The sequence below is a fragment of the Aotus nancymaae genome, unplaced genomic scaffold, assembly GCF_030222135.1.
Source record: "Aotus nancymaae isolate 86718 unplaced genomic scaffold, 86718_ANA_hifiasm-v0.15.2.pri h1tg000090l, whole genome shotgun sequence".
Classification (NCBI taxonomy): domain Eukaryota; kingdom Metazoa; phylum Chordata; class Mammalia; order Primates; family Aotidae; genus Aotus; species Aotus nancymaae.
This window is the reverse complement of record NW_026988505.1, coordinates 5,112,297-5,136,725: the sequence shown is the minus strand read 5'-3', so window position 1 is coordinate 5,136,725 and position 24,429 is coordinate 5,112,297. Positions and strand designations below refer to the sequence as shown.

The following is a 24,429-nucleotide window of genomic DNA, read 5'->3' as shown; positions in this document are numbered from 1 at the left end:
GACATGCATTTGGGCCTTGGCCTAGGGGATGAGTGTGGGTGTGGGGGTGCAGGACCTCAGCCTTAGCCTGGGGATGAGTGTGGATGTGGGGGTGCAGGGCCTCAGGATGAGTGTGGGTGTGGGGTGCAGGACCTCAGCCTTAGCCTGGGGATGAGTGTGGGTGTGGGGGTGCAGGACCTCAGCCTTAGTCTGGGGATGAGTGTGGGTGTGGGGGTGCGAGACCTCAGCCTTAGCCTGGGGGATGAGTGTGGGTGTGGGGTGCAGGACCTCAGCCTTAGTCTGGGGATGAGTGTGGGTGTGGGGGTGCAGGACCTCAGCCTTAGTCTGGGGATGAGTGTGGGTGTGGGGTGCAGGACCTCAGCCTTAGCCTGGGGGATGAGTGTAGGTGTGGGGTGCAGGACCTCAGCCTTAGCCTGGGGATGAGTGTGGGTGTGGGGGTGCAGGACTTCAACGTTAGTCTGGGGATGAGTGTAGGTGTGGGAGTGCAGGACTTCAGCCATAGTCTGGGGATGAGTGTGGGTGTGGGGGTGCAGGACCTCAGCCTTAGCCTGGGGATGAATGTGGGTGTGGGAGTGCAGGACTTCAGCCTTAGTCTGGGGATGAGTGTGAGTCTGAGAGATGGAGGGCCTCTGCCTTAGCCTGGGGATGAGTGTGAGTCTGGGAGATGGAGGGCCTCTGCCTTAGCCTGGGGATGAGTGTGAGTCTGGGAGATGGAGGGCCTCTGCCTTAGCCTGGGGATGAATGGGAGTGTTGGGGGCATAGACTATTGCAGGGCCTGGATGAGACGCCGTCAAGCTTGGATGAGTTGGATGGCAATGGAGTAGAGTGAAGTGCGTAGATGTGAGGGGGTATTTAGGAGGGAAAATTTTAAAGCTGTGCAGGCCCAAGGGAGGTATTAGAGTTTTCTAGTATGAGCCATTCATGGGTAGAAAACACTGGACAAAGAGATCAGGTGGGGAGCAGTGGACTCCTCAGTTTAGTGTTTGACCTGCTGAGTTTAAGTTTCCATTTTATCATTCAAAAAGAGGTGTGAGGGGAAGCTGAACGTGAACCCAGACTCCCTCTGGAAGCCGTCCGGGAGGTGAGGATAATTAAAGCCATTCCTACGTAGCATGTGTTTGGGGTTGCCTAGGAAGGAGCAGGGGATTAGACAGGAAGAGTGATTTGAGAAGTGCGTTGGAGAAACTTCCATACTTAATGGTGGGCTGAAGGGGACAGAGCCAGCTGAGGGTGGAAGAAGAAAACAGACACAGAAAGAAAATGGGAAGAGTGTTGCAGGAAGGGGTGGGGGTCAAGTGGACCAACTAACGGGGTGAGGTCAGGTAACTGGAGAGCTGAGAATGTCCTGTGGATTTGGTGACACAGAGGTCATTGGTGGCTTAGAGCTATTTTGGTTAGTGATGTGATATCAGTAGAAGGGAGGTTGGAATAGGGTTAGTGGAAAGTGAAGAAATGGAAAAAATGTGACTATACACAATTCTTTCAAGAACACTGTCTGTGAAGAGAGAGCAGCAGTTGGAGGAGAAAGTGGGTCTGAGAAAGGATTTTTATTGTTTGCTGTTTTTCAGTTTAGGAGAGACCTGAAAAATATTCAAATAATGATGGGAAGGGACCCAGCTGAGCAACAGAGATGCAGTCATGGAGGACACAGGTGTTAGGGATGGACCGCATCCCCATCTGAAGCACCATGAAGGAATGGAGTCCTAAGGTCAGGGATGTCAGCCTCTTGGGGAGAAGGTAGTTGGGATAATGGGAAGTTGATGGAGATCCTATGTTTGGCTTTAGTTGACTTTGTGGATTAGGAGAGGAGGTTATTTGCATAAAGTAAGAGGGAGTGACTTTTGATTGAAACCTAGACATTTTGGGTAGTATGTTAAGAGACTCTTGATTTTATTTATATTGCTGTATTTTAGCAGGCACCATACTGGCAGAGGAGAGAGGTGCTGTCTCATTACTGCAGGCACATGATCAGATGGGCTGGAAGTCCAGGCTCCCTTATCAGAGGTGTGTGCGGCAGGGACACCTCTTTCCTGCTGGGATTCCCACCAAGTCTCCACTGACACCACCCAGGCTGTGTCACTCTCATTTTTGAAAGAACTTTTTTTTTTTTCCTGGGTATAGGATTGTAGGTTGATGGTCTTTTCTTTGAGTATTTAAAGGTACTGTGTCGCTGTCTGTCCGTTTGCATCATTTCTGATGAGAAGTCTGCTGTCATTCTTATCTTTGCTTCTCTATATACATACACTATGTTTCTTTTTCTCTTCCTGTTTTAAGGTTTCCTTTTAATCACTGGCTTTAGGCAATTTGATTATGATGTGACTTGGTGTAGTTTTATTTGTTTCTTGAGCTTGATGTCTGTTGAGCCTCTTGTACGTCACAGTATTGCAGGAAGCTCTGCTGTTTCCTCTGCTTCTCAACAGCAGCCCTCTTTCCTCTGCCTTACCTTCAACCCAGCCACAAATCGTCAAGTGCCCAGCGATGGAAAGTGATGTACAGAGAGAGTGCCCACTTCAGGAAGCACAATTCTCACTAGGACTGGCCCCTGAAATGCTGGCTGCTCTCACAGCTGTCTTGTGTATCATCTGTCTATGTATCATCTATCTGTTTCTGTCTCTCTATCTATCTATCTATCTATCTATCTATCTATTATCTGTCTCCATCATTGATCTGTCATCTCCATCATCACTCTATCATCTATCACATATTATCTATTTATCTATCATCTTTCTATCACTCTATCATCTGTCATCTAATTTATATATTATCAATCTCTTTATCAATCTATCTAACTTATCATCATCATCATCTGTCTGTTCTCCTGCTTATCAGCTAATATGTCCATTCACTTATCTGTTTGTATCTCTTTCTTTCATTACTCTTTGTCCATCTCTGACTCTGTATTTTATCTGGATTGTTCATTGTTCTGGATAAGAATGTTGTCTTACTAAAGCAACTTTATCACAGATACAAGTGCAAGTCTACTTCAGACATCTCACATCTTACATATTACCCACCAGATAGAGTTAGAGTATTAAGACATGCAGATACTCTGAGACACACTAAACACTCAATAAATATTAATTTAAATATACTTAAAAGTATATATATTTTAAAGTGTCTGTATCTGTATCTATCTATATCAATATCTCTATCTATCTATCTTATATAGTTTTAAGCTGAGGTAAAGAATTACTAAATATGGCCTTGCTTTGTCAATTCTGTATATTTCTGTTTAGTTCTGAGCTACTATTAACTATTAAACAATAGTAATTAATTCAAAACTTTATTAATTCAAAACTTTATTAAGCACAGAGAATGTGCTACATTTGGGGAGGAGCAGCTCACACTTTGGTGGTTGCTGTGGTGAGAATGTCTAGGGAAGAGTAAGATGGTGCAGTTGGGGAACTCTTCCCTCAGAAATTGATGTGTAGTTACAATAATATTGGCCTCAAAAGAGGTAGCAGGTAAACTTACGAGGGAATATAAAATAAAGTCAAAATTATGTAGAAAAGGAAAAAGAAGCAAAGGAAATATAAGCATTTATTTTCCTACTTTCCTAGAAAATGGTTCAGAAATGGTGGAAACATTGAGTTTGTTCTAATTCACATCAATAAAGGATTCCTCACTACTGAGCTGCTGCCTTGTGTGGACACGGGTTTAACTGAGTTAGAGTGAAATACTAGAAGGAAGGCGCTTCCTCGAATGTCAGCGACCCATTGCATCAATTAATAGAATCAGCACGGCCTCCAAGAGACATCTATTGAACTTCTTGGAAATTAAGTAGGTGACGATTTTATTTCTCTAAACAAGGTTACCCTCACAATCAACATTTTCAGAAGGTTCACATTTAAACATTGCAGTTAATTCATCTAAGCGGATGTGATTTTCTTCAGGTTTAAATTCTAAATACAGACCTGCACCAGCATAATTAGGAAGAAAGACATTCTAAAGACAGAACAGGAACAGGGCTGGGTATGGTGGCTCACGCTTGTAATCCCAGCACTTTGGGAGGCTGAGATGGGCAGATCACTTGAGGTCAGGAGTTTGAGACCAGTCTGCTCATCAATATGGTGAAATCCTGTCTCTAGTAAAAAAAAAAAAAAAGTTAGCTGGGCTCATGGGACACACTTTTAATCCCAGCTACTTGGGAGGCTGAGGTGGGAGGACTGCTTGAACCCAGGAGGTGGAGGTTGCCACTGCACTCCAGCCTTGGCGACAGAGTGAGACTCCGTTAAAAAAAAAAATAGGAAAAAAGGAACAAAATGTTCTCTTTAAAGTGGGCCTGTTTCCTGATACCAGGTTTTAAGGGTTTGGGAATGAGAGGCAGTGCTGATTCGAGCTGATGCTCTCAAGGGAGTTTTCTGCCGCCGAATTTTCCAGCCTCCCTTCTGCAGCCTGTGACACGTGCTCTGTGGGGAATTGTCTGCCTCATCGCCCCCTGGTTTGGGAGATTGTGGAGGGCGACCACCTGCCCCTGCCCCTCTGTGCTGTGGGAGAGCGTGGAGGGCCGGCACCTGCCCTTCCCCTCTGTGCTGTGGGAGAGCGTGGAGGGCCAGCACCTGCCCTTCCCCTCTGTGCTGTGGGAGAGCGTGGAGGGCCGGCACCTGCCCTTCCCCTCTGTGCTGTGGGAGAGCGTGGAGGGCCGGCACCTGCCCTTCCCCTCTGTGCTGTGGGAGAGCGTGGAGGGCCGGCACCTGCCCTTCCCCTCTGTGCTGTGGGAGAGCGTGGAGGGCCGGCACCTGCCCTTCCCCTCTGTGCTGTGGCTGCAACTGCAAAGCCTCTTTGAGGTGAGCCATCCTCCTTTGAGCCTTTCCTTCTCTCAGAGAGGCCCCTCCCTGGGTGAGACTGTCCCCTCCTGAGATGCCAGGACTGTGACCCAGAGGACTGAGATGCCACCTGAGGGGGTGGGGCACCATCACTGCCCTCCCGTGTCAGCCACACTCAGAGGCAGGAGGGCAGAGGGGCTCAAACGGAGGCCCCTCAGGTCCCTGAGAACTGGATTCCCTAGGAGAGGAGATGCAGATAAGTGGGAAGGAAACACCGCTTGCTCTGGTTTTGCTGTTTGCACCCCCCAAAATACATGGGTTAAAATCCTAACCCCAAAATGATGGTGTGAGGAGGTGGGCCTTTGGGAGGTGCCAAGGCCATGGAGGTGGAGCCTCCTGAGTGGGATCAGTGTCCTCACACAGAGGCCCCAAGAGTGGCCTCACCCCTCGACCCGGTGAGAACACAGGGACCGCGCCATTCCAGAACGAGGAAGGCCCTCGCCAGACAGCGCCTGCTGGTACCTGGACCTTGGACTTCCAGCCCCCAGAACTGTGAGAAAGAAACTCCTGTGTTTTATAAGCCACATAGACTATGGTATTTTGTTAAAGCAGCCTGAATAGACTAAGAAATCACTCAACAAACACTGATTAAATTAAATGTTAGGCCATTGGAATACGGAGGGGAAGAAGACACAGAAACACGTGCCTCCAGACCCGGCATCCAGGGCACTCGGAGGCACGACTGGAGGCTGTGCTCACATCTTTCTAATATCCGATCTTTGCCTCCATCCACCTGCTCGCTGGGTCTCGACTGTGCCCCGGATGCCGTGGAGTTTCTTAAGGCTCCTAGGCAATTCTCATGTAATAGTTTCTCTAATTTCCACAACAAACTTGTAAGAAAGTTGCTATTGCATGTGCTTTAGAGCTGGGGAGCAGGGCACCGTGGGTGGGGCGGCACGCTGAAGTCATCAGCCCAGCGGTGAGGCGCAGCTGGAGTGTGGCTCTCCCGGTTCTCAGGTGGGGATGTCCCCTCGCGGCCCCGCCTCCTGACCAGGCTGCAGTCCTGCCAGGTGTGTGTTATTTATATTTGGACACACGCTGTGCAAAACGACAGACACCCTGCAGTTATCCGAGTGGTGTAGACGCGGTGTACATCTTCGGTAATGGCTATAAATAAGCCCCAACTTGCCGACTAGGCACCACTCCTCTTTCGGGTAGGCAGTTCTTGCTAAAATAGCCCTAAGATACAATCAAGTGAAGACCTGCCACAAACACACGCACTCACAGAAACCCGTGGGTTTGCGCACCTTCCCTCCTCCACAGCTAACCTGAACTCCAGCGTCCAGGCCTGTGAACGGCACAAATGCTTACTGAAATCCAAGTCATCATTGAAGACTCCTTCGGGAGTATCCGTTAACGTGCCAGGGAACCTGCAGGTCAGAAGGATTGAAGGTACGTCTGAGAGTTCACACCTGAAGATTAGAACGAGTGGAGGAGAGTTGCAGGGAGGAGTGTGGGAAGTCAGTGCCCTGCCCTTTCTCGCTGGCTCAGGGGCTGAAGGGTCACGCCGGGTTTCCTGGGTAAGTGCACTTTGGGGCTCAGAAAGGACACTTTCTACTTTTGAATTGTGACTTCCCCCGCCCTCAGTTTGAATAAGAAGTTTTTCCTCCTGAGGTCAGGCTGGTGATTTATGATGCGGCTATCAATGTGGGGAGAGGCAGCCCTGCGTCTATATATAGCAGCTCCTCAGGCCTTAAACGGGAGGGAGGCACCGCTTCGGAGGAGCCAGCTCTGCCTTCCTCAGCTGCAGCGTGGGTGGCTTGCTGAGCCGGAGGCCCGGGCTCCTCTCTCCTCCTTGTGATTTTCCTTTCTGTCTGAGTAAGTGTCTTTCTTTTCTTTCTTTTTCTAATTTGCGGCTTTGTGGGGAGCACTGGTAACTTCTGCAGAAGCTGGTTGCACTCAGGTTTTCTAAGTAGCTCTACCTCAGAGTCAAGAAGAGAGAGCCAGTGCACCCCATCACCCATCACAGGCATCCTTCACCACGGAAAACAGAGCGATTTGTGCTGGGCTCTGTATTTCTTTGACAAGATTTTATGCTCAACTAATATTTTACTTCCCGCAGCTGTGGCCTTTGCTAAGTGCTGTTCAGCACCCTTGAGGCGGGTGCTTTGGGTCTTAACCCTGGTCTCAGCATGGCAGTTAATGAATTGATGTCTGCAATTTTCATGAGATTCTCAGAAATGAAAGCCTCCTCCGAGGAGAGGGCTGACTTGTACAGGTGTGAAATAATAAAACTGCATATTTTCTTAAGGAAAAAAGAGTTGAGGGTCACTCAGCTTAGACCTAGACTGGATTATCCAGGGTGTGGGGAAGAGAACAATCCTTGTCAGGACTTTGAAGTTTTTCCTGAAAATGACAGTGTTCTCATTGATGGCTGTTTTCTTCTTTGTGCTGTTGGGTGCGTTGTGACACTGGAGACTTTTTCAGCTCCCTTTTGCTGATAGAGGCTGTGCCTTCTCAGGGCGCATTCTTGAAACCAAACCTGCCGTAGAAAGACAGTGGGGCTGGGTGGTGGCGCATGGAAGGCACCGGAGGTGACACGGAAGGAAGGGGTTTGCCGTCACTGGGGACACCTGGCCTTTTCCAGTTCTCTATTTCACATTCCTTTCTTACTAAGTAGAAGTAAAACAGGACTCAAAGAAAGCGTACAACAAAGATAATTTAAGACGTCATTTAATAAACCAAGTCCCAAGCTAAAACCTGTCTTGGGACCAAGGGCTCAGTCACTTGGCACACAGGCTGACAGTGTGTGTCCAGGAGTCCATTTCCCCTCTAGAAATACTTTAATTTGGTATATTTGTCGACTTTGACATTTTTAACTGTACAAACAACTTCCTTCATTAAGTGGAAGTCAAGGTTTTGTACTCCAAACATTTTCGCAGATTAAAACCCATCCTGGTGACATGAAGAATGGGTTCCACAGATTCCTCACAGGAAGGGATTCAGATGGGGAGATCGGATGCACAGTCCCCTGCACTTGAGGCCGGGCTCACGTTTCATCCTGGTGTCATGATCCCTAAACGTGTCAGGAGCGTTCCGGGAGTGGCTGGGGGGCTGGGCTGTGGTGGAAAGTGGGCTGGATGCCGTCAGGAGACCCGGCTGGCACCTGGGTTCAGCCGTGGCCCTACCGGTGACCCAGGCGAGTCATATTTCCCTGGGGACGGTCCGTGCTAACAGCACAGCGTGGCTCCAGGATTATTTACACACAGGCTGTCTGAGCTGGGGGAGTGTTAGCTGCCACCTTGCTTAGCACCCCGGTTTTACAGCAGAGCAGGCCGAGGCCCCTGAGCTCAAGGTCAGCAGGTCCCTGCTGGAGTCCCAGCCTCCCAGTGCCCCTGAGCCCCAAGGGACTCACATCAGAAACTGCTCTGCGAGGAAATGCTGTATTTTCTCTCTTTCTCTCTCTCTCTCTCTCTCTCTCTCTCTCTCTCTCTCTCTTCCTTTGGTGTGTGTAGGGGGTGTTGAACACATCTGAGATAGTTCCTTAAAAAGGAAAATAGCTTTCTACCTAGATGGTGGAGGGACGCTGAGGTGCTGATTGGCCCAGGTGCTGCATTTTCTTGATATTGTCATAGATAGTATAGGCTGGTCATTTCAAATCTGATCAGAAATCCAAAATGCTCTAAATTCTGAAACTTTCTGAGTGCTGGTATGACTCTCAAAGGAAATGCTCATGGGAACATCTCAGATTTCAGATTTTTAGATTTGAGTTGCTCAAATCCAAAGTAAGCATAAATGCAAATACTTCACAGTCTGAAAAATAAATCAGAAACTGGAATGACTTCTGGTCCAAGCATTGTGGATAAGGGGCGCTGGACCTCTAGGGTGCATTTGGGTAAGTTCTATCCAGGGTTCCCTGCCACCAGAGCTGCAGTCACCCAGCACATGCTGAGCCAGCGGGGATTTGCTTTCAAAGACATCATCACACCCAGCCAGGACAGGAGGTGGTGGCCCAGGCTGGGTCAGGGACGCTGGGAAAGTTCTAATGTAGGAAGTCCACGGAGGAGTGAAGAGATTGCGGAGGCTCACACATTCAATGTGTTAGGCTGAGCGTGTCATCCTGCTGGTTTTCTGGGTTGGGCATGAGACTGGTAAAAGTGGAATTGAGGGCACATTGGCACTGGAAGTCACGTGCACAGAAGACTTGAGGTTGCTACTCTCCCGAGCCAGTAGCTCTAAGGTGTTTCCATTGCTGAAATCCAAGGGTTCTGATTCAGGCTTGGCTGGTGCAGGGCAGGTGACCCCATGCTTGTGGAAGGAACTGAGGGTGATGGCTTTTGCAGAGCCTCTGACACCTCCTGATTTTGATGGTCCTGAGCATGAAGTGAGCAGGGAATGCATGTGGGGATAAAAGTAGCAAAGTGCCCTATTACCCCCATCGAAAGTCACCTCGGGGAGCCCTCCACAGTCAGGTACAGTGGGAGTGAGGAGAGCAGGAGATGTGCGCACTTGATCCAGCTCTGCCTTGCTAAGCACCACAACGTGTAGCCCCTCGCACATGAAGTGTTTGAAGACTTCCAGGCCACAGGCCCGGCGTCAAGTCAGTGATACATGCGGTGCTGCTTGTGCACACATGTTGGATGGGACGTTCCAGACTGGTTGAAGGGTAGCTAGTCCGTGGGCTGTAAAGACTTGAGCCATTTCACATTGTTCCAGATCTTAGGACTAAGGAGGATGAATTCGATCCAGTGTATTCTCCTTTTTTCAATGTAGCTCATTCTCTCCTTTGACCTAATAGGTCATATTTGACTCTTCCCTTTGCCAAGAAATATAAACACATATGAAGTTTAACTCAGCATAAATATAAGTAAATATTGTGATGAGACATGACCTCCTGGTGCCACAGCAGGTGCTCGGGATTGTTCATGGGTCTGCTGGAGTGGAATTGCCCTGTATTTGTCAGGCCAGTCCCAGAAGAACCTTGGAAAGGAAACTGGATTGAAGCTGAAACGTGTTCCCCAACCTTGGTCCAGCTTCAGTTTGGTGAGCTCTTCCCAGCATCCTGCTGGTGAACTCCAGAGAGAGTAAATGGGCTTATAAGCAGGAAGCATTTATTGAAGACCCACCTTGATTAACTCATTGGAAAGTCCCACTGAGATGCAGCTGGGGAGATTTCAAATAGTAAAACAATACATGGATTTTGTCAGATACCTTTTCCTCTCTGCGGAATTCCTGACCTGCACTAATGGCAGCAGTGTGTCAGAGACAGCTGCCAGTTTGGTTGTGTTACTTGGTGCCGGGGCAGTACCAGGTGTGATGCAGATTCAATATGGAACATCAGAGCAAGAGGAGCTAGAAGCTACTCTAGGCCTCATCAGAGTGCTGGAGCCAGAATTTGATCCCAGGTCTACCAGACGTCAAAACCTGGGCGCCTGACGTCTTCACTATGATGCCGCCTTCAATATCGGGGCGGGCGGAGATGTGCTTTTATCGTGTTCCATCGGGTGCAATGTTCTGTCATATCCTTGGAGTCGAATGCATACTGGCACACTCTAAAACACAGCTGGGCCCTCCAAAGGTGGTGGTGGTTGGTTGACTAATTGGGTTTTAAGAGGCAATATTGAGACAATTAGTGTGGCAGAGTGTAAAAGGCCCAGAATTAGGTGTTGATGGCCTTGGGGCAGGGGCAGCCTCTTTGACATGCGTTTGGGGAAGCAGTTTCTCCTTCTGGCCCTTGTGTCCTGTTTTCTTCCCTGTAGAATAGAAGTTTGGATAATCCCTAGGGATCCTTCCAAGTTCTATACTGTGATTCTAGGACATCACAGAGTTCAGAGGAAACAGATCATAAGCAGCGTCCTTGGGGAAATTTATATGTTGTGATAGGTTTTCTGGCACATGCCCTGGAGATCTGAACAACGACAAACTCATCTCTGAGTGGCCCTTTGGCGTTTTCCACCCAAATTTCGGTCCCATGGCCCGGGATGTGGGTAGCACCCCTGGGGCTGTGCCATGGGACCTTGCCGAGGTGTTCCCTCTTTAAATCAGGACAGATTCTCCTCATTTAAACAGAAAAGACAAAAATTGAGCCCAAGTTGGGAGTCCTTTTGCACTTTGTTTGGGAAATTAATGACTGTGAAGATTGAGGAATACGGTCTCTATGTAACTTTGTAGAGATGATCAAGTAACTCAGCATGTTGGTGTTTTATGTACTTTGGGTGAACGTGTGCAACAAATTGCCATGTCTAATACCTGTCATGCTGGGAGATCCCCGAGAAAAGGATGGAGCTCGATTATTTCTTGTTTGGGGAGAATTTCACCCACATGTTCGAATCTCCCCACATCCCCGAAGCTTTGAGGCCAGGCTCAGTCCTCACTTTCCCGCTCACCTCCTGCCACGCTTGTCTACGTAACCAGCGAGACTTCAGATGCCAGAGTCCAGGGGGCACCTCCAGCCAGGCGCTTTTTCCATGTCCCCCTTTGCATGATGGGCAACTCCTGGCTCCCCAGGCAGACACCGGCTGCCTCCACATGTGGCTGCATCTTTCCAGAGTGATTTCTGGTCACATCCCCTGCAAGTCTCCCACGATCCTGGACTCTCCGCCCCGACATTTGCTCACGGGCCGCCCTCCTTTCCTGCTTCCGCCTGGCAGTCCCACTTGTCCACCACGGCTCCTCTCAAATGTCATCTGCCTTGTGGGCCGCTCGGCTGTCCTCTGCTCCTGCGGTTCCCAGGACACCTTTTATCTCCCCTGGCTCTTGGCTCTTATCAAACCTTCTCTTGCATTCTAAGTGTTTGTTTACTTCTCTAATCTGCTTTAATTATTTTTGTCCTTCCCACTCACCTTGCTTTGAGCTTTGCCCTGAACACACCAGGGATTCTAGGAATACTTGTTGAGTTCACAGTTAAATGAAACACTCAGCCCAATCTTCCAACTGTTATGGAAGAAAACAGAAAATGAAGTTGAGTCCCTGGGAAGTTAATAGGCTTCCTGACTGCTGGTCTAAGGTGATTTCTGCCTATGTAATCTTTCATTTTTTTCCCTTCCCACGTGGGTTTCATTAGCTGGAGTTCATTTTCCCCTTTGGAATGATGCAGAAATTGCAGAGGGCCCACGATGCTTTTGAGGGAGCTCAGTGCTGTGTGTGACTCTCTTTGTAGGAGCACGCCAAGATGTCACTTGTGGCCGTCCCCTTCTACCAGAAGAGACACAGGCACTTCGACCAGTCCTATCGTAATATTCAAACACGCTACCTGCTGGACGAATATGCGTCAAAAAAGTAAGCAGACATTCGCTGATGAGGCTCACAGAGCATTGATTATGGGGGTCTGACATTTACAGGCCTTTCCAGTTCCATCAACCCTGGGAGGCACTGGTTTGCAGGGAGTCAGAGAGCAGGGATGGCAGCATCTTCTGTGCTTAGGTCCTGCTATGGAGCAGCACTGCGTGGAGCTGGTGCCATGTCCTGGCAGGTCCTGCTGGCCCAGCTCTGAGCTCCTGGTTGAGGTGGGGAGGCAGGAAGTCCTTTGTATGAGCTCATTGAATTTACTGCTCATCACATACCTTCCAGAACTAGGATCTAAAAAGCCACCAACAATAAAGAGCAACGAGATTGAAACTAGTGGCAAAGGCTGTTGGTAGGAGAGAAGTGAATGGGTGGCAAAGTAAAGATGGAATGGGGGCGATATTAGTGATTTTGCTGCATCAATCATGGATGTGCCAAGGTCAACGAATCGCTGCCTCTGGGGCTGGTGTGCAGCTGTGCTTTCTGGAAGCTTCTCGGGAGGTCCAGGACGGTAGTACATGCCCCCATGAATGCTGTTTGTGTGGCAGCGAATCTGCAATTGTAATGGGCTGATTGGAAGGCTGTGGTGAAGAATGGGAGGGAACGCGGGCAGGCATTCTGCAGCCCAGGTGCCCGCCTCATGTCACCCACACCCTATATTTAGAAACGCTTAGGGTACTTTCATTTAGTTGCCATCCCTCGTACCAAACAAAGCCAAACATTTGCAGCCCCTCCCAGCAGCCTTGGGGAGTCTCAAATCCCTTAAGATATATATAATCCTGGCATGGAGCCAGAAGGACTGCGGCTGGCACTGGCTGGCTCTGAGGGGAGCTGGCACCAGCCACAATGAGCTCAGGGAGAAAGCACCCAGGGCGGGTGTGTGCGGGCGTGTGGGTGTGGACACACAGGGACACGGGCTTGGGTGTGCCTGTGTGCAAGTGCACTTGCGCGTGTGTAGGTGTGTTTATGTGTGCACACGAGTGTGTGTGTGTGCTGGTGGGCAGGCGTGTCCCTGCGGGCAGCTGTTTCCCTGCATTCATGCATTTATTTGAGTACACATGCGTATGCGTGCATTGTATGTGCGTATGTGTGCATGTGTGTGCACGTACACGTGTGTGGGTGTGTGCATGTGTGCGTCTATGTGTGTAGCTCATGCCTCTCATATGCCTGTGCGTGTGTGCTTGTGTGTGCTCTGTGTGTATGTGTGGTTTGCGGTGTGTAGAGAGAAAGTGATGCATGTCAAGATAAATTTTCGAACTGTGCCTGCGTGTGCGTCTGCTAACGGTGTCCGTGTTTCTGAAGGCGAGCTTCCACCCAGACGTCTTCCCAGAAGTCCCTGACTCAGCAGTCATCCTCGGAGAGAGCCTCCAGCCAGACGTCCCTGGGAAGAACCACCTGCAGGATCTGCGCGAAGCGGATAAGCACGCAGGAAGAGGAGGAGCAGGAGAGCAGAAACAGGTGAGCGCACGGCTTCCCTGACTCTGCCGGTGCCCTGCGTGGGGTCGCAGTGGAGGGACAGTGGGGCAGGGAGGGAAGGGCGACCTTAGCTGAGAGGGAAGGCCGATGGAACACAGGCCGGGTCTGCGGCGAGAGGGAGACCACTGCTGTTTCCCCATCACCTGCTTCTCTTTACCACCATTATCTCAATTAATCCGAACAAGAAAACACTGGGCACGAGCTTCCCACCATTTTGCAGAAGAGAGCATTGCTGTCCAGAGTGCTCATGACACTGCCCAGGGTTCCACGTTTCACGCGTATCACAGCCGGGCTGAGAGCTCCAGGGCCTGTGGCTTCGAAGCCGAGCTCGGCCCCTTTCCACAGAGAGCAGGATGAGCACACCTGACAACATCAAGACCTGGCCACGTGAGATGAATTCTGAATTTCCACTTGCGGCCTTTGCAGCTATGCAGGAACAGCCGTGAAGGTTGCAGATTCAAGCAAGGTCGTCTTCTGAAGTGGGAGCCAGGGTTTTAAACAGTTGTCATGTGGAAACTAAAAAGTTGGGAAGGGATTCTTTAAATTGTCATGCTTTACATTTCAACAGAGGCAGCTCATGGGGTGAAGTGTCATAGGAACAGGGCGGGTTAATAAAAATGCCAGTCTTAAAATTATTTCCAGATGACGGAGAAACAGATGGTGACATTACTTTGATCTTTTAAGGACAAAATGAACGGCTTTGTTTCATACCTGCTGCTTTTCCCTCATCTCCCTACTACTTCTGGGAATTTTCTCTATATCTTCAAAGCACTTGAAGCTGAAGGACAAATGAGATTTGAGGAAACATGTTTCATTTTGAAAGTTTCAGAATGATGAAGTAATCTGTTGAATATCAACAATGTATAGCCAAGAAGATTAACCTTTATTTTAAAACATTTTAACTATGTTTAAGTGTCATAGGATAATTTTGCCACGTAAATAAGTTCTAGTGTAAAGTGAAGATTTCTTTTGTGAAAGAATCTTTGAAAGTAGACGTTCAGACAATCCGGATCTTGATGCATTGGACTACTTTTAAAAGGGTTCTTCTACCTGTAGTTAGGTTTTGGGGGCTACCATAGAACCCTTGAGCTTATCATTTTATTTTTATCATTTAGACATTGATGTGACCTTGAACATATTGCATAAACTTCCTATCGCTCAGTGTCCCCCCGGTAAAGTGGTAACTTGAACGGTCGGTGAGTGGCTTGCTGTGATTCACATGGTTTCCACAGCAGTGACTTTCATGTCAGCCTTGGCTGTTGGAAATTGTATTAAAACATGCTGGACTATGCTCTTACAATACCAAATTTCACTCAAAGAAGAGACTCGAGTAACTGGTGATGGGTTGTGTTCTCACTGCACCTCGGGTGCTCACGTTAAATTCCAGTCTCTTGTACGTAGTAGAGGCGGGGACCAAGGCCAGGGACTGTCCCAGCTTTGTGAGCCCACGCCTCATGCTCTCCATGAGATTGTTGTCAGCAGCCCCACAGCATTGTATTGTCCCAACCCACGTGCATGACTTCCACAGGGAAGATCTTTTTGAAATCAGTTCTTCCCTCCTTTAAAAGTAAACACACGTCGTTGGGATCTCAATGAGTTGGACAAGCACGAATTGAGATTTATTGTGAAGCCTGGTCTATTACCATCGTGCAGAAGGGCCTGGAGGGATGAGTGGGGCCTGTGCTGAGTGACATGAGCAGCTCCATGGATTCCAGCCCGTATTGGAATTCACCACTCTCACTGGCTGCAAGTGTCATCGCCAGCATGTATTTATCCCTGACCTCTCAGGGTGGATATTAATTTAATGCACTGGACAAGTTGGTCCTTTGCAAAAGATGAAATTATGGGCTCACTGATGTGAGTTACAGCTGATGTCCCTGTGTAAAATAAATACTGAAGAGACATCAGTGCACTGAAGGCACTCAGCACATCCTTCTGGAAGATATGACCCATCGGAAACATCCCTCGGACGTCTTCCTTCAGTCTTGGTGAAAAATGGGCCTCCCCGACTCTTGCAAGCCGCCTGTCCCAGGGCTAGTCATTTACAGTCAGTGCAAGACAGATGACGTTACTCTGTGCACGTGAGCTAGCGTCACGGTCAACTGATCACCAGCGGCAGGAATATTTCCTCAATGTCCTGACTTGGGGCTAGGTGTGGGAGGAATTCCAGACCAAATAGTTATTCTGAATCATAGAGGGTTAGGGGATGAGGGAGCTGTTGACTTAAGATTTAGCTGAGGCTCTCTTAACTCAAACATAAACAGCCCATAGAAAGGTAAACAGTGACAAGAGAAGATGTCTGATCCTTTGAGCTCATCACAGCACTGAGTGGCAGTGACCAGGCTTTGTCTTCTTGGTCCCTGCAATTCAGTGGGATTCACTCCCAGTAAGAAGGCTTGTTCCCTGCAGGACCTCTGAGGCCATGTGACGTCTTCGCTCATTCCTTGAGCATGTATTCCTAGAACTCCTTCTGGCACCTGGATACTGGGGGATCCAAGTGGGCATTTTCCCACTTGATTGGGATTCAAAGGCACAGGGCAGGGCTCATGTCATTCAACACGCACACACATGTGCGTACAGCGGTGGCACGAGCTCTGCAAGGGGAGGATGAGGAAGCATGAACGACACTGGGAGGGCTGTGATTTGAGGGGCCACAGGAGAGAGTCTCTGAGGGAGAGACCCTGGGGCTGAAAACGGGAGGAGCAGATGCCAGCCCATTAGGAGTTGGGAGAAATCTGTCCCAGGCAGTGGGCGTGCAGAACAGCTGAGGCCCGAAGAGACGGTTCCCTAAACACTGCGGGGAAAGGCAGTGTGTCTGATCGGGAGCGGGACAGGGAGGTGCGGGGTGAGATCCTGGATTCCTAAGGAGGTCAATCAACATTCCTTGCATGGTTATATTTTATGGTTCCTCCTGCCTCACTTTTGTCAAAGAGGCTGCAGAGTTTTCTGCAATTCTGGTTGCGAACTTCCCAAACGCCTAACACCAGGCCTTATTCTTATTGGCTGCTGGGGAGGCGCTGGACCATCATAGCTGTGTGGGGTTGGGGAAGGACCTTGGACAGAGGCCCCGCACCCTGGTCTGGGACAGGCCTCACCACCAACCCACAGCGGCTCTCCCACTGCACTCCCCACATCTCTGGGCAGCCGTGATGCCACAGTCCCCTCCAGCTCCGATACTGGGACTTTCTGTGCGATGAGGCCTGGCCGAGCAGCCTCTTGGTAGCTCACACAGTGCCACAGGCAGCGCTTCTGCGTGGCCACCTTTCCCTCTGCCACCTCCTTCCCAGACTGGCTCTGCAGCTTCCTGTCCTTGCCACCCGGGAAGGAACCTTCCCCGGCCTAACTTGGACTACTGAGTATTCATTAGGCATCTTCTGTGCACTGAGTCTGGGGAATACAGAGGTAAGAAGTAGCCAGTCCTTACTTCTGGGAAGGATAAAATGTATGCAAATTATGACCATAAAGGCCATAAGAGAAATACAAAGAGGTCTGGGGTTCAAAGCAGAGGGAGGAGGATTAGGAATGTTTCCACGGGAGAGATGGCACTGGAGAGGGGCCTTGAGGGAGCACAGAATGTTGATTGAAAGGGATGACAGCGAGACTTTTCCGACAAGTGGGACAGAATCCAAGAGGGCAGCAGAACAGTGAGCGTCCTAATTTCCATGGGACCTTGGGAAGGCAATGGCGAGGGTGGGAGATGAGGCTGGAAGAGCCGCTGCGAAGTTCCAGAGCATCTCAGAGCATGGAGCATGGAGGCAGCCCGGGCCTGCCCGTGTTGGAGTGCGATTTGTGGGGTTCACAAGATGTCATGTGAGCCATGAGGGATATGAACATTTCTCAGTCCCTATGGAGTGAAGATGCTGAATCCCTTATTTAATCCTTTATTATTATTGCTATTATTTTTGGCATTCAGACATTTCTTATCTGTATTTTTTTAAACTCAAAAGACTTTAATTCCGTCTTAAAATCACTCAGAAACTGCCTCCTTCCCAGGAAAACAAATGGTTTTTATTTACTGCCCTGCAGAGGAAAACTCACACATGGGAGCTCACCATCTTCCTAAATTTTCAAATCATGGAACTGAAGTCAAAAGCATCTCCAGCCCAGCAGCACCTAACTGCTGAATCTCAGACCTCTGAAAGCACCAAGGCCTTTGTTTTGTAAATCCAGAAAGGTTCCCTGATTTCCTGAGTTGCCGGGTTTTTACTGAGCACCTGCTGCATGTGAGTTTCTGTGCACACGAAGATGAGTAACCATGTCTCCATTTTTAAGAGACTCAGATTAACTTCCTGACTCTCTCAGCGCGTGTGGTTACCTGTTGTTTTTTGTGCCTACAGCAATTCTCCAAAGCATCTCTTAGGGCCTCCAAGCGGTTGCAATTGCGCACTCTCAGTGGTGAAAGAAAGTTGGGGGCGTGTGGCTCCTGTATTTTTTATTAATAAATCATGTACATGTTCTTCTTTACAACTTCATCACGCATGGTATTCACACACCAAAACATACTCGTAAAAGGAAGAGAGATACAAATGAGCAGAAGTAGCATTTCTCCTGTTTTCTTCTTGCACACACTTAAGGAAAGCCCAGGGGAGGGGACGGCCTGCTCTTTCCAACCTTCAGGGCTCACGTGCTTTTCTCTGCGATTCCTGAAAATGAGTCTGCTTCTTGGCTCCTGCAGGTACCATTCCCTGGTGGCTGCCTATGGCGAGGCCAAGCGACAGCGCTTTCTCAGCGAGCTGGCCCACATGGAGGAGAATGTCCACCTGGCACGCTCCCAGGCCCGCGACAAGCTGGACAAATACGCCATTCAGCAGATGGTAGGAGGGTCTCTGGGTGGCTGGGTCCCTGGAACGCGTGGAACGGATCTTAGCTTGTCTGCATGGTACAGATCTTAGCTTGTCTGCGTGGTGCCTGAGTGGCCGCGGGCAGAGTGTGTCTCTCTGCCTGAAAACCTGACCATCCTTGCTTCTCGGGGCAGGTGGAGGACAAGCTGGCCTGGGAGAGGCACTCGTTTGAAGAGCGGATAAGCAGGGCTCCTGAGATCCTGGTGCGGCTGCGGTCCCACACCGTCTGGGAGAGGATGTCTGTGAAGCTCTGCTTTACCGTGCAGGGATTTCCCACACCCGTGGTGCAGTGGTGAGTGGCTCTGTTCCCAGGGGGTTTTAAAGAGCTGTTCTGCCTTTTCTTTAAGGAAGATCCCTATTAAGGAGACAAACACCGTTGAGCCTGTGCTGGCAGCCACTTGGCTTGAAACTCTATGCAGAAATATGTTTATAGAAACTCTGAACATCTGCTTTAACTAATAGGCAGACATGTTTATTCTCATGACATTGAATCAACAAATTGTTCAGAAGGTTTTTTTTTTTTTTTTAATTCTTGCTCTGTCACTCAGACTGGAGTGTAATGATGTGATCTCAGCTCACTGCAGCCTCCACTTCCTGGGTTCAAGCAATTCTCCTGCCTCAGCCTCCCAAGTAGCTGGGACCACAGGCATGCGCCACCATGCCTAGCTAATTTTTGTATTTTTAGTAGAGACAGGGTTTCACCATATTGGCCAGGCTGGTTTCGAACTCCTGACCTCAAGTGATCCACCTTCCTTGGCTTCCCAAAGTGCAGGGATTACAGGCATGAACCACCTCGCCCAGCCCACAGGGTTTTTATTTAAAAGTCACTTCCTTTAAATGAATATGGCTCTTGTCCCCTTTGCAAGGGTGAGTGCATGATTGCTGATTGTATGTAAAGCCGAGAGTCTGCTTTTAAATATGGAACACTCCTAAGTGGAAGGCGTAAACTGTAAAGCTTTGGGACTGCAGGGCTGCAGTTAATCAAAGTTTGTGACAATTGAAGAATTATATATTTAAGCCCTTGAGACCCTTTTTATATCCCTGTGTATTGCTAAAGTTACACATATGTCTATGCGCATTTACGTGTGGGGTTGAGACCCTGAGCCACAGCCAGGCCCGTCATGCTGATGGCTGGATGCTGCGGTTCTTTGGAAGGCAGGCTCAGGAGGCTGAGATTCGCCTGCTTCTACTGCGGAGGTGCTGGGGCGGATGTGGTCCTGCCCCCGCCATGGAGCCATGAAGCCACCTTCCTTTCACCAGGGTCGGTGCCTTGGGTCCTGCAGAGCTCCCTGAGACACGAGCTACACTGCAGCTTAAGTAGGGACCCAGCACCCTAGGTTTTCTTATGGAATGACAAGTCCTGAATTCCTAACAAAGCCCAAGCAGATCTTGGATCGAGCAGGTTGGGAATCCCTCGAGAGTCTGAATGAGGCGATGCTGCTCTCATCTCAGAAATCAAAACCAGAGTGAGCTTGGGGCCTCACCCCCAGGGCTCTGCCCTCCTCCCGCCTGAGGCTCTAAGGGAAACGTGCAGAAATGGGGCAGCAGCACTTCAGAGGGCGCAGGGGAGCTGCGGCAGAATTGCACACACACAAAATAGAACCCTGCCTTCAAACTAAAAACATGCTTCCCTCATGTAGGTACAAAGACGGCAGTCTGATTTGCCAGGCGGCAGAACCGGGGAAGTACAGGATTGAGAGCACCTACGGCGTACACACGCTGCAGATCAACAGGTATGGGCGGCCGTGCTGGGGCTCTGGACTCCGGCGTCCGGTTATCAGCACTGCAGACCCCAGGGAAGGAGTCAGATGGGTAACTGAGGCCAAATCACACCAGTCTGTTTGCCCTCTGGGTGGCTTTAAATAGCATTTATGAGTTAATGGAACTGGTGTTGGAAGCTTCCCTTTGTTTTTCCTTAGTGTCTGGCCAGAGGAATGCAAATCCTGGGAATAAAGACCATCGCTAGCTTAGGGAAGGGTAACAGCATCTGTGGGGAGGCTGCCGTGTGGTACAGGAAGGTTTCACTCACACATGCTGCCAGGTTCCAGTAACACACCCCAAGTTCAGACTCTTCAAAGAATGATCACCTTCATTTTCTTTCTAATAACAAATCAAAAAAGTATATGAAATCTAGTCAAATAAAAGAAAAACAATCATCCATACGTCCAGCACCTGGTGTCAGTATGTGGCCGTAAAGCTGGCATTTCTTCATTTCTCATGTGACACACACCCTTCATTTTTAAAGTAAAAGTGAGACCCTGCTGTTCTTTTTCTGTTTCTCTGCATACATGGTTTTTACTTTTCACAGAAGACCCTGCCATTACACAGTCAGCTTTTTTCATCAGTAGTATATCGTGACACTTTCCCACGACGCTGATGTTAATTTTTCCAGCAAACATGACTGCCTGGTATAGTTCCTGATATAGTAGAACTTATGGAGCACACCCTTGTCCAGCAGCCAGAAAGCCACATTTACCACGTGACTCTGGATAAGCCACTAATGCCTCATGAAAACAATTATCAAGAGGCAGATAGTAACAAGTTTATCTTCTCTTTAGGACTGACAAAGGTTTTGTGAGACTTCAATAAGAAGCTGCACGTTATGTTGATATGTTTATGTATCATGGGAGGTGTGGAGTGTGTGTGCTTGTGTGTATAGCAAGTTATGTCAAATCCCTTCTAGGAAAATGCGAGGGATGTTTGTATAAATGACGTAAAAAATAAGTGAGACATTGGAATATACGGTTTCATTGATTTTGTTCTGACTAAACTGGAAAGCAGTGAGTGCATCATGGTTAGGCCTCATTTCTTCAGAGGAAAAGGTGCCCACTAATTCCCAGAGGGAGCTCGGAGGAGCACAGGGCGGTGAACGCAAGCCTTGATCAGCCCTGCCTCTTCTCCCCAGAAGCCTGCTGAGAATGAAAGTCTTGTTTTTTCTCTTAAAAAGCTTTTATATATTGGATCCTGTTAAAAAGTTATCCTGACGCTTGTTAATGACAGTAAGGAAGACTTCAAGACTTCCTTCAGGGACCACAGTGAGGGGGTCTTTCCCGGGGGGAGAGAGACCAGGCTCAGCTCTGAGTGGTGGGGAGACCAAGGAGCAGGTGGGGTGGATGGGAAATTACTAAGGGGAGACATGGGGTGGGGGGGTCCAGGCCGAGCCCACCCTTCAGCAGGGTTCTGGCTGAAGGCAGGCCGTGGCCATCAGACATCCTTGGGAATAGAGGGTTGAGGAGCCCACCTGCTGTCCAGAGAGGGGCTGGAGCTGGGCTGAGCTGCTGGGATTCTTACTCTTGAGGGCCTGCCGAGCACAGGGCATGGTTGAGAAGAGGGTTCAAAGGAGCTGCCTCAGGTTTAGTGGGGAAAGGTGTCTCTGTCCCCTCCAGCCTGGTGTTTAGTGAGGGAGGGCGTCTCTGTCCCCTCCAACCTGGCATTTGGTGACTGGCATTTAGTGAAGGAGGGCGTCTTTGTCCCTTCCAGCCTGGCGGAAAGTCGGGCTCTGCCTGGCTTCTCTCCTTCTGCCTGGCTTCCGCCCTGTGCCCTCCCCCCGGCATCCTCAGCAATTCCCTCTCTTCCTGCCTTCCCTTCCTCCTGCTTCTGACTCTGCCTGGGGCCGTGGCTTGAGCCAGCCCTTCCTGATGCTCACCCCAGCAGCCTGAGCATGGCATCTGCCAGGTGGTGCCCCTCCCTGAGTCAGGGGGTCCACCAGCTCCTCTGCGTGTGGGACCCCTTCCTGCCTCCTCCTCCCAGGAGCCTGCACGGGGCCTTTCTGCTGCTGGAACCGTCACTCCCTCTGCAAATTCACTAGAACCGATTGTTAAAAGGTGATAGTTGAGATTGAAATTTGCAGGGCATCCTACCTCGTTTCCCCACATGAATCTGAGTTTCTCTAGGAAAGCTCTCCTTCCGGCGGGCTCCTTGGCCCTGCTCACTGAGAACCTGCTCTGCATCAGGGGCTGTTCTGGAGGCTTGGGAGGCTTCTGGCCAAGACCAGGACGCCGCCTTCCAGGCCCCACTCTTTGGCATCAGGAGGCAATCGATGAGTGAATGACACAGCCAGCCACAGCAGCAGTGCTGGGCGCAGGGAGGGATGGGCCCATTGCATTGTGAAATAGACAACAGGTGGACCTTCATGGAGATGTCACATGAGGAAGGCCTGAAGGCCAGGAGGGGACCTGGAGCTGTGGGGTGGGGGTGGGGCCTGACACAGAGGCTCTGAGAAGTGAATCAGGGGCCCTGGGCTGCAGGGTTGGCAAAGGACCAGTCATCATAGGCATGGCTTATGGCCCTGCAAATCATGGGGACCCTGCAGGCCATTGTAAGGACAGTGACTTTGCTAGAGGGAGGCCAGGAGACCCCAGAGGGCTGAGGGGAGAAGGAGGGAGCCATCTTCACCTCTAGGGGATCACCCTGACTGCAGACAAGCTGCAGGGCCTGGCAGGCCTGGTGGGGAGTCTTTGCCAGAACCCAGAAAGGACCACAGGCCTGGGAGCGGGAGGGAGCAGGGAAGCGGGAAGAAGCGGATGCTCTGGACGGATTTTGAGGGTAGAGCCAGTGGGATTTGCTGCTGGGCTCGACTGGACATTAGTGAAAGAGACAGGTCCAGGTGTTCTCAAAGCTGTGACCACCACAGTGGGGTAAGCCCTGGGCTAGGAAGCGGAATTGGGCACAGGCGCACGGGGACACCGTGTCCCAGCCTCTCTGAGTCTTTCAGAGAGAAGCTTTCTCTCTTTGGATTTCCCAAGGTTGTGGGAGTTTTCATAGACCGTACGCCATCATCTGGGACAGCTTGTGGATGTGTGGGGCTGTCTGCTTTCTCCCCTGTGTGTGCTGTGACTGTTTAGGGTAAGTAGGTCGGTCTGAGTTCCTGAGCAGCTGGCTCCCAAGCTGTACCGTGATCATTGTTTTTAAAAGAAAAGAACAATTTTCCTTTCTCAAAAATGAAAACTGTCACGTTGACGCTGGTGTTGGCGACATTTAAACTTTACATTGGGAACTGTATGGGCTTTGAAGAGAATGGACGAATGTGTGAAATAAAGTTGTTTAATCCGCCTCGGAATAACACGACTCAGTGATCTGCCAGTGTAGGTCCCCTACGATGGACTTGGATTTTGCATGAATGTGCAAATATTTGGGAAAGTTGGGAAAAGGAAATTTCCAAGACCAGCTTTTCTCTCAGTGTTCTTGTTGGTCCTGGGAAGTTTTAAACAAATGAAATATTAATATTCTTCAGGAAAAGAGCAATGAGATAAACCCACAAATTACAGCTTGTCTCAGCTGTTCATACCAAACTGCTGAGCCACCAGTCATCTGATCTGTGGCCATTTTAAGTGGCGGAATGTGTTGGTGCCCGTGTCTTGATTGGCTCAGGAATGAGCTTTTCCTTCTGTGACATGAGTGACATTTATTCCTATGAATATTTCTTGGCCACTGTGGCTGAATTTTTAAAGTGCCGAAAAAGGAGCTCCCCCTTGGTACTATTTGATTTTAAATTTGTAACTGACACTGCTTTATATGCTCATAAGAGTTTCTCATGGGACTTACAATGTGAGCCCTTGTTCTTCAAAGAATAAGATACTCTCATATTCTTATAAAAGTATCTATATAGAATAATCTATTTGGTTTTCTGTAAGTAACATGCTCACTCCCCACTCACTCCTTGCTGAATGATTTTAGGGCAAAATGTTTCCTGTACTTTATTTTTAGAGTTTGATATTTAAATTTTGATTTAATTAAATTATAAATCCAGTGTCATCACCAGTTATAATTTGAGGACATGAGGCTCCAGCTGCCCGTGAGAATCGATATGGCATTTAGCCTGCATCTCCCCATCTGTAAGACAGAACAGAACAGCTTCATCCAGGGGATTGTTTTGGGGGCCTTTAAACAGAGACTCTGGATGCCAAAGTGCCCCATGGACGTTTGTATAAATTGAGACCAGAAAGACTCTCTATCTGTTCTAGGAAGCTGTCCAAACAGGAAATAAAACCCTTGCCTCTCACTCACTTGCTTGCAAGTTCTCACAGCATGAAGCAAAGGCTGGAATTAGCCTGGGGGTGAGC

General features: G+C 49.3%; 1 protein-coding gene across 2 annotated transcripts in view; it reads left to right on the top strand.

The window, feature by feature from the left end:
- Positions 1-6,112: 6,112 nt before the first annotated feature.
- MYOM2 (myomesin 2) overlaps positions 6,113-24,429 on the top strand; it is a 103,014-nt gene continuing 84,697 nt past the window's right edge. Inside the window, exons 1-6 of one of the 2 annotated variants that reach the window (XM_021670185.2) lie at positions 6,113-6,218; positions 11,926-12,044; positions 13,353-13,508; positions 18,202-18,340; positions 18,502-18,659; positions 20,008-20,100. In XM_021670185.2, coding sequence (XP_021525860.2) covers positions 11,938-12,044; positions 13,353-13,508; positions 18,202-18,340; positions 18,502-18,659; positions 20,008-20,100 — 653 coding nt within the window. In that variant the 5' untranslated portion in view covers positions 6,113-6,218; positions 11,926-11,937. Of the gene's footprint in view, positions 6,219-6,511; positions 6,645-11,925; positions 12,045-13,352; positions 13,509-18,201; positions 18,341-18,501; positions 18,660-20,007; positions 20,101-24,429 lie in introns of those variants that run through there. The other variant, XM_064369783.1, reaches the window with a different exon arrangement.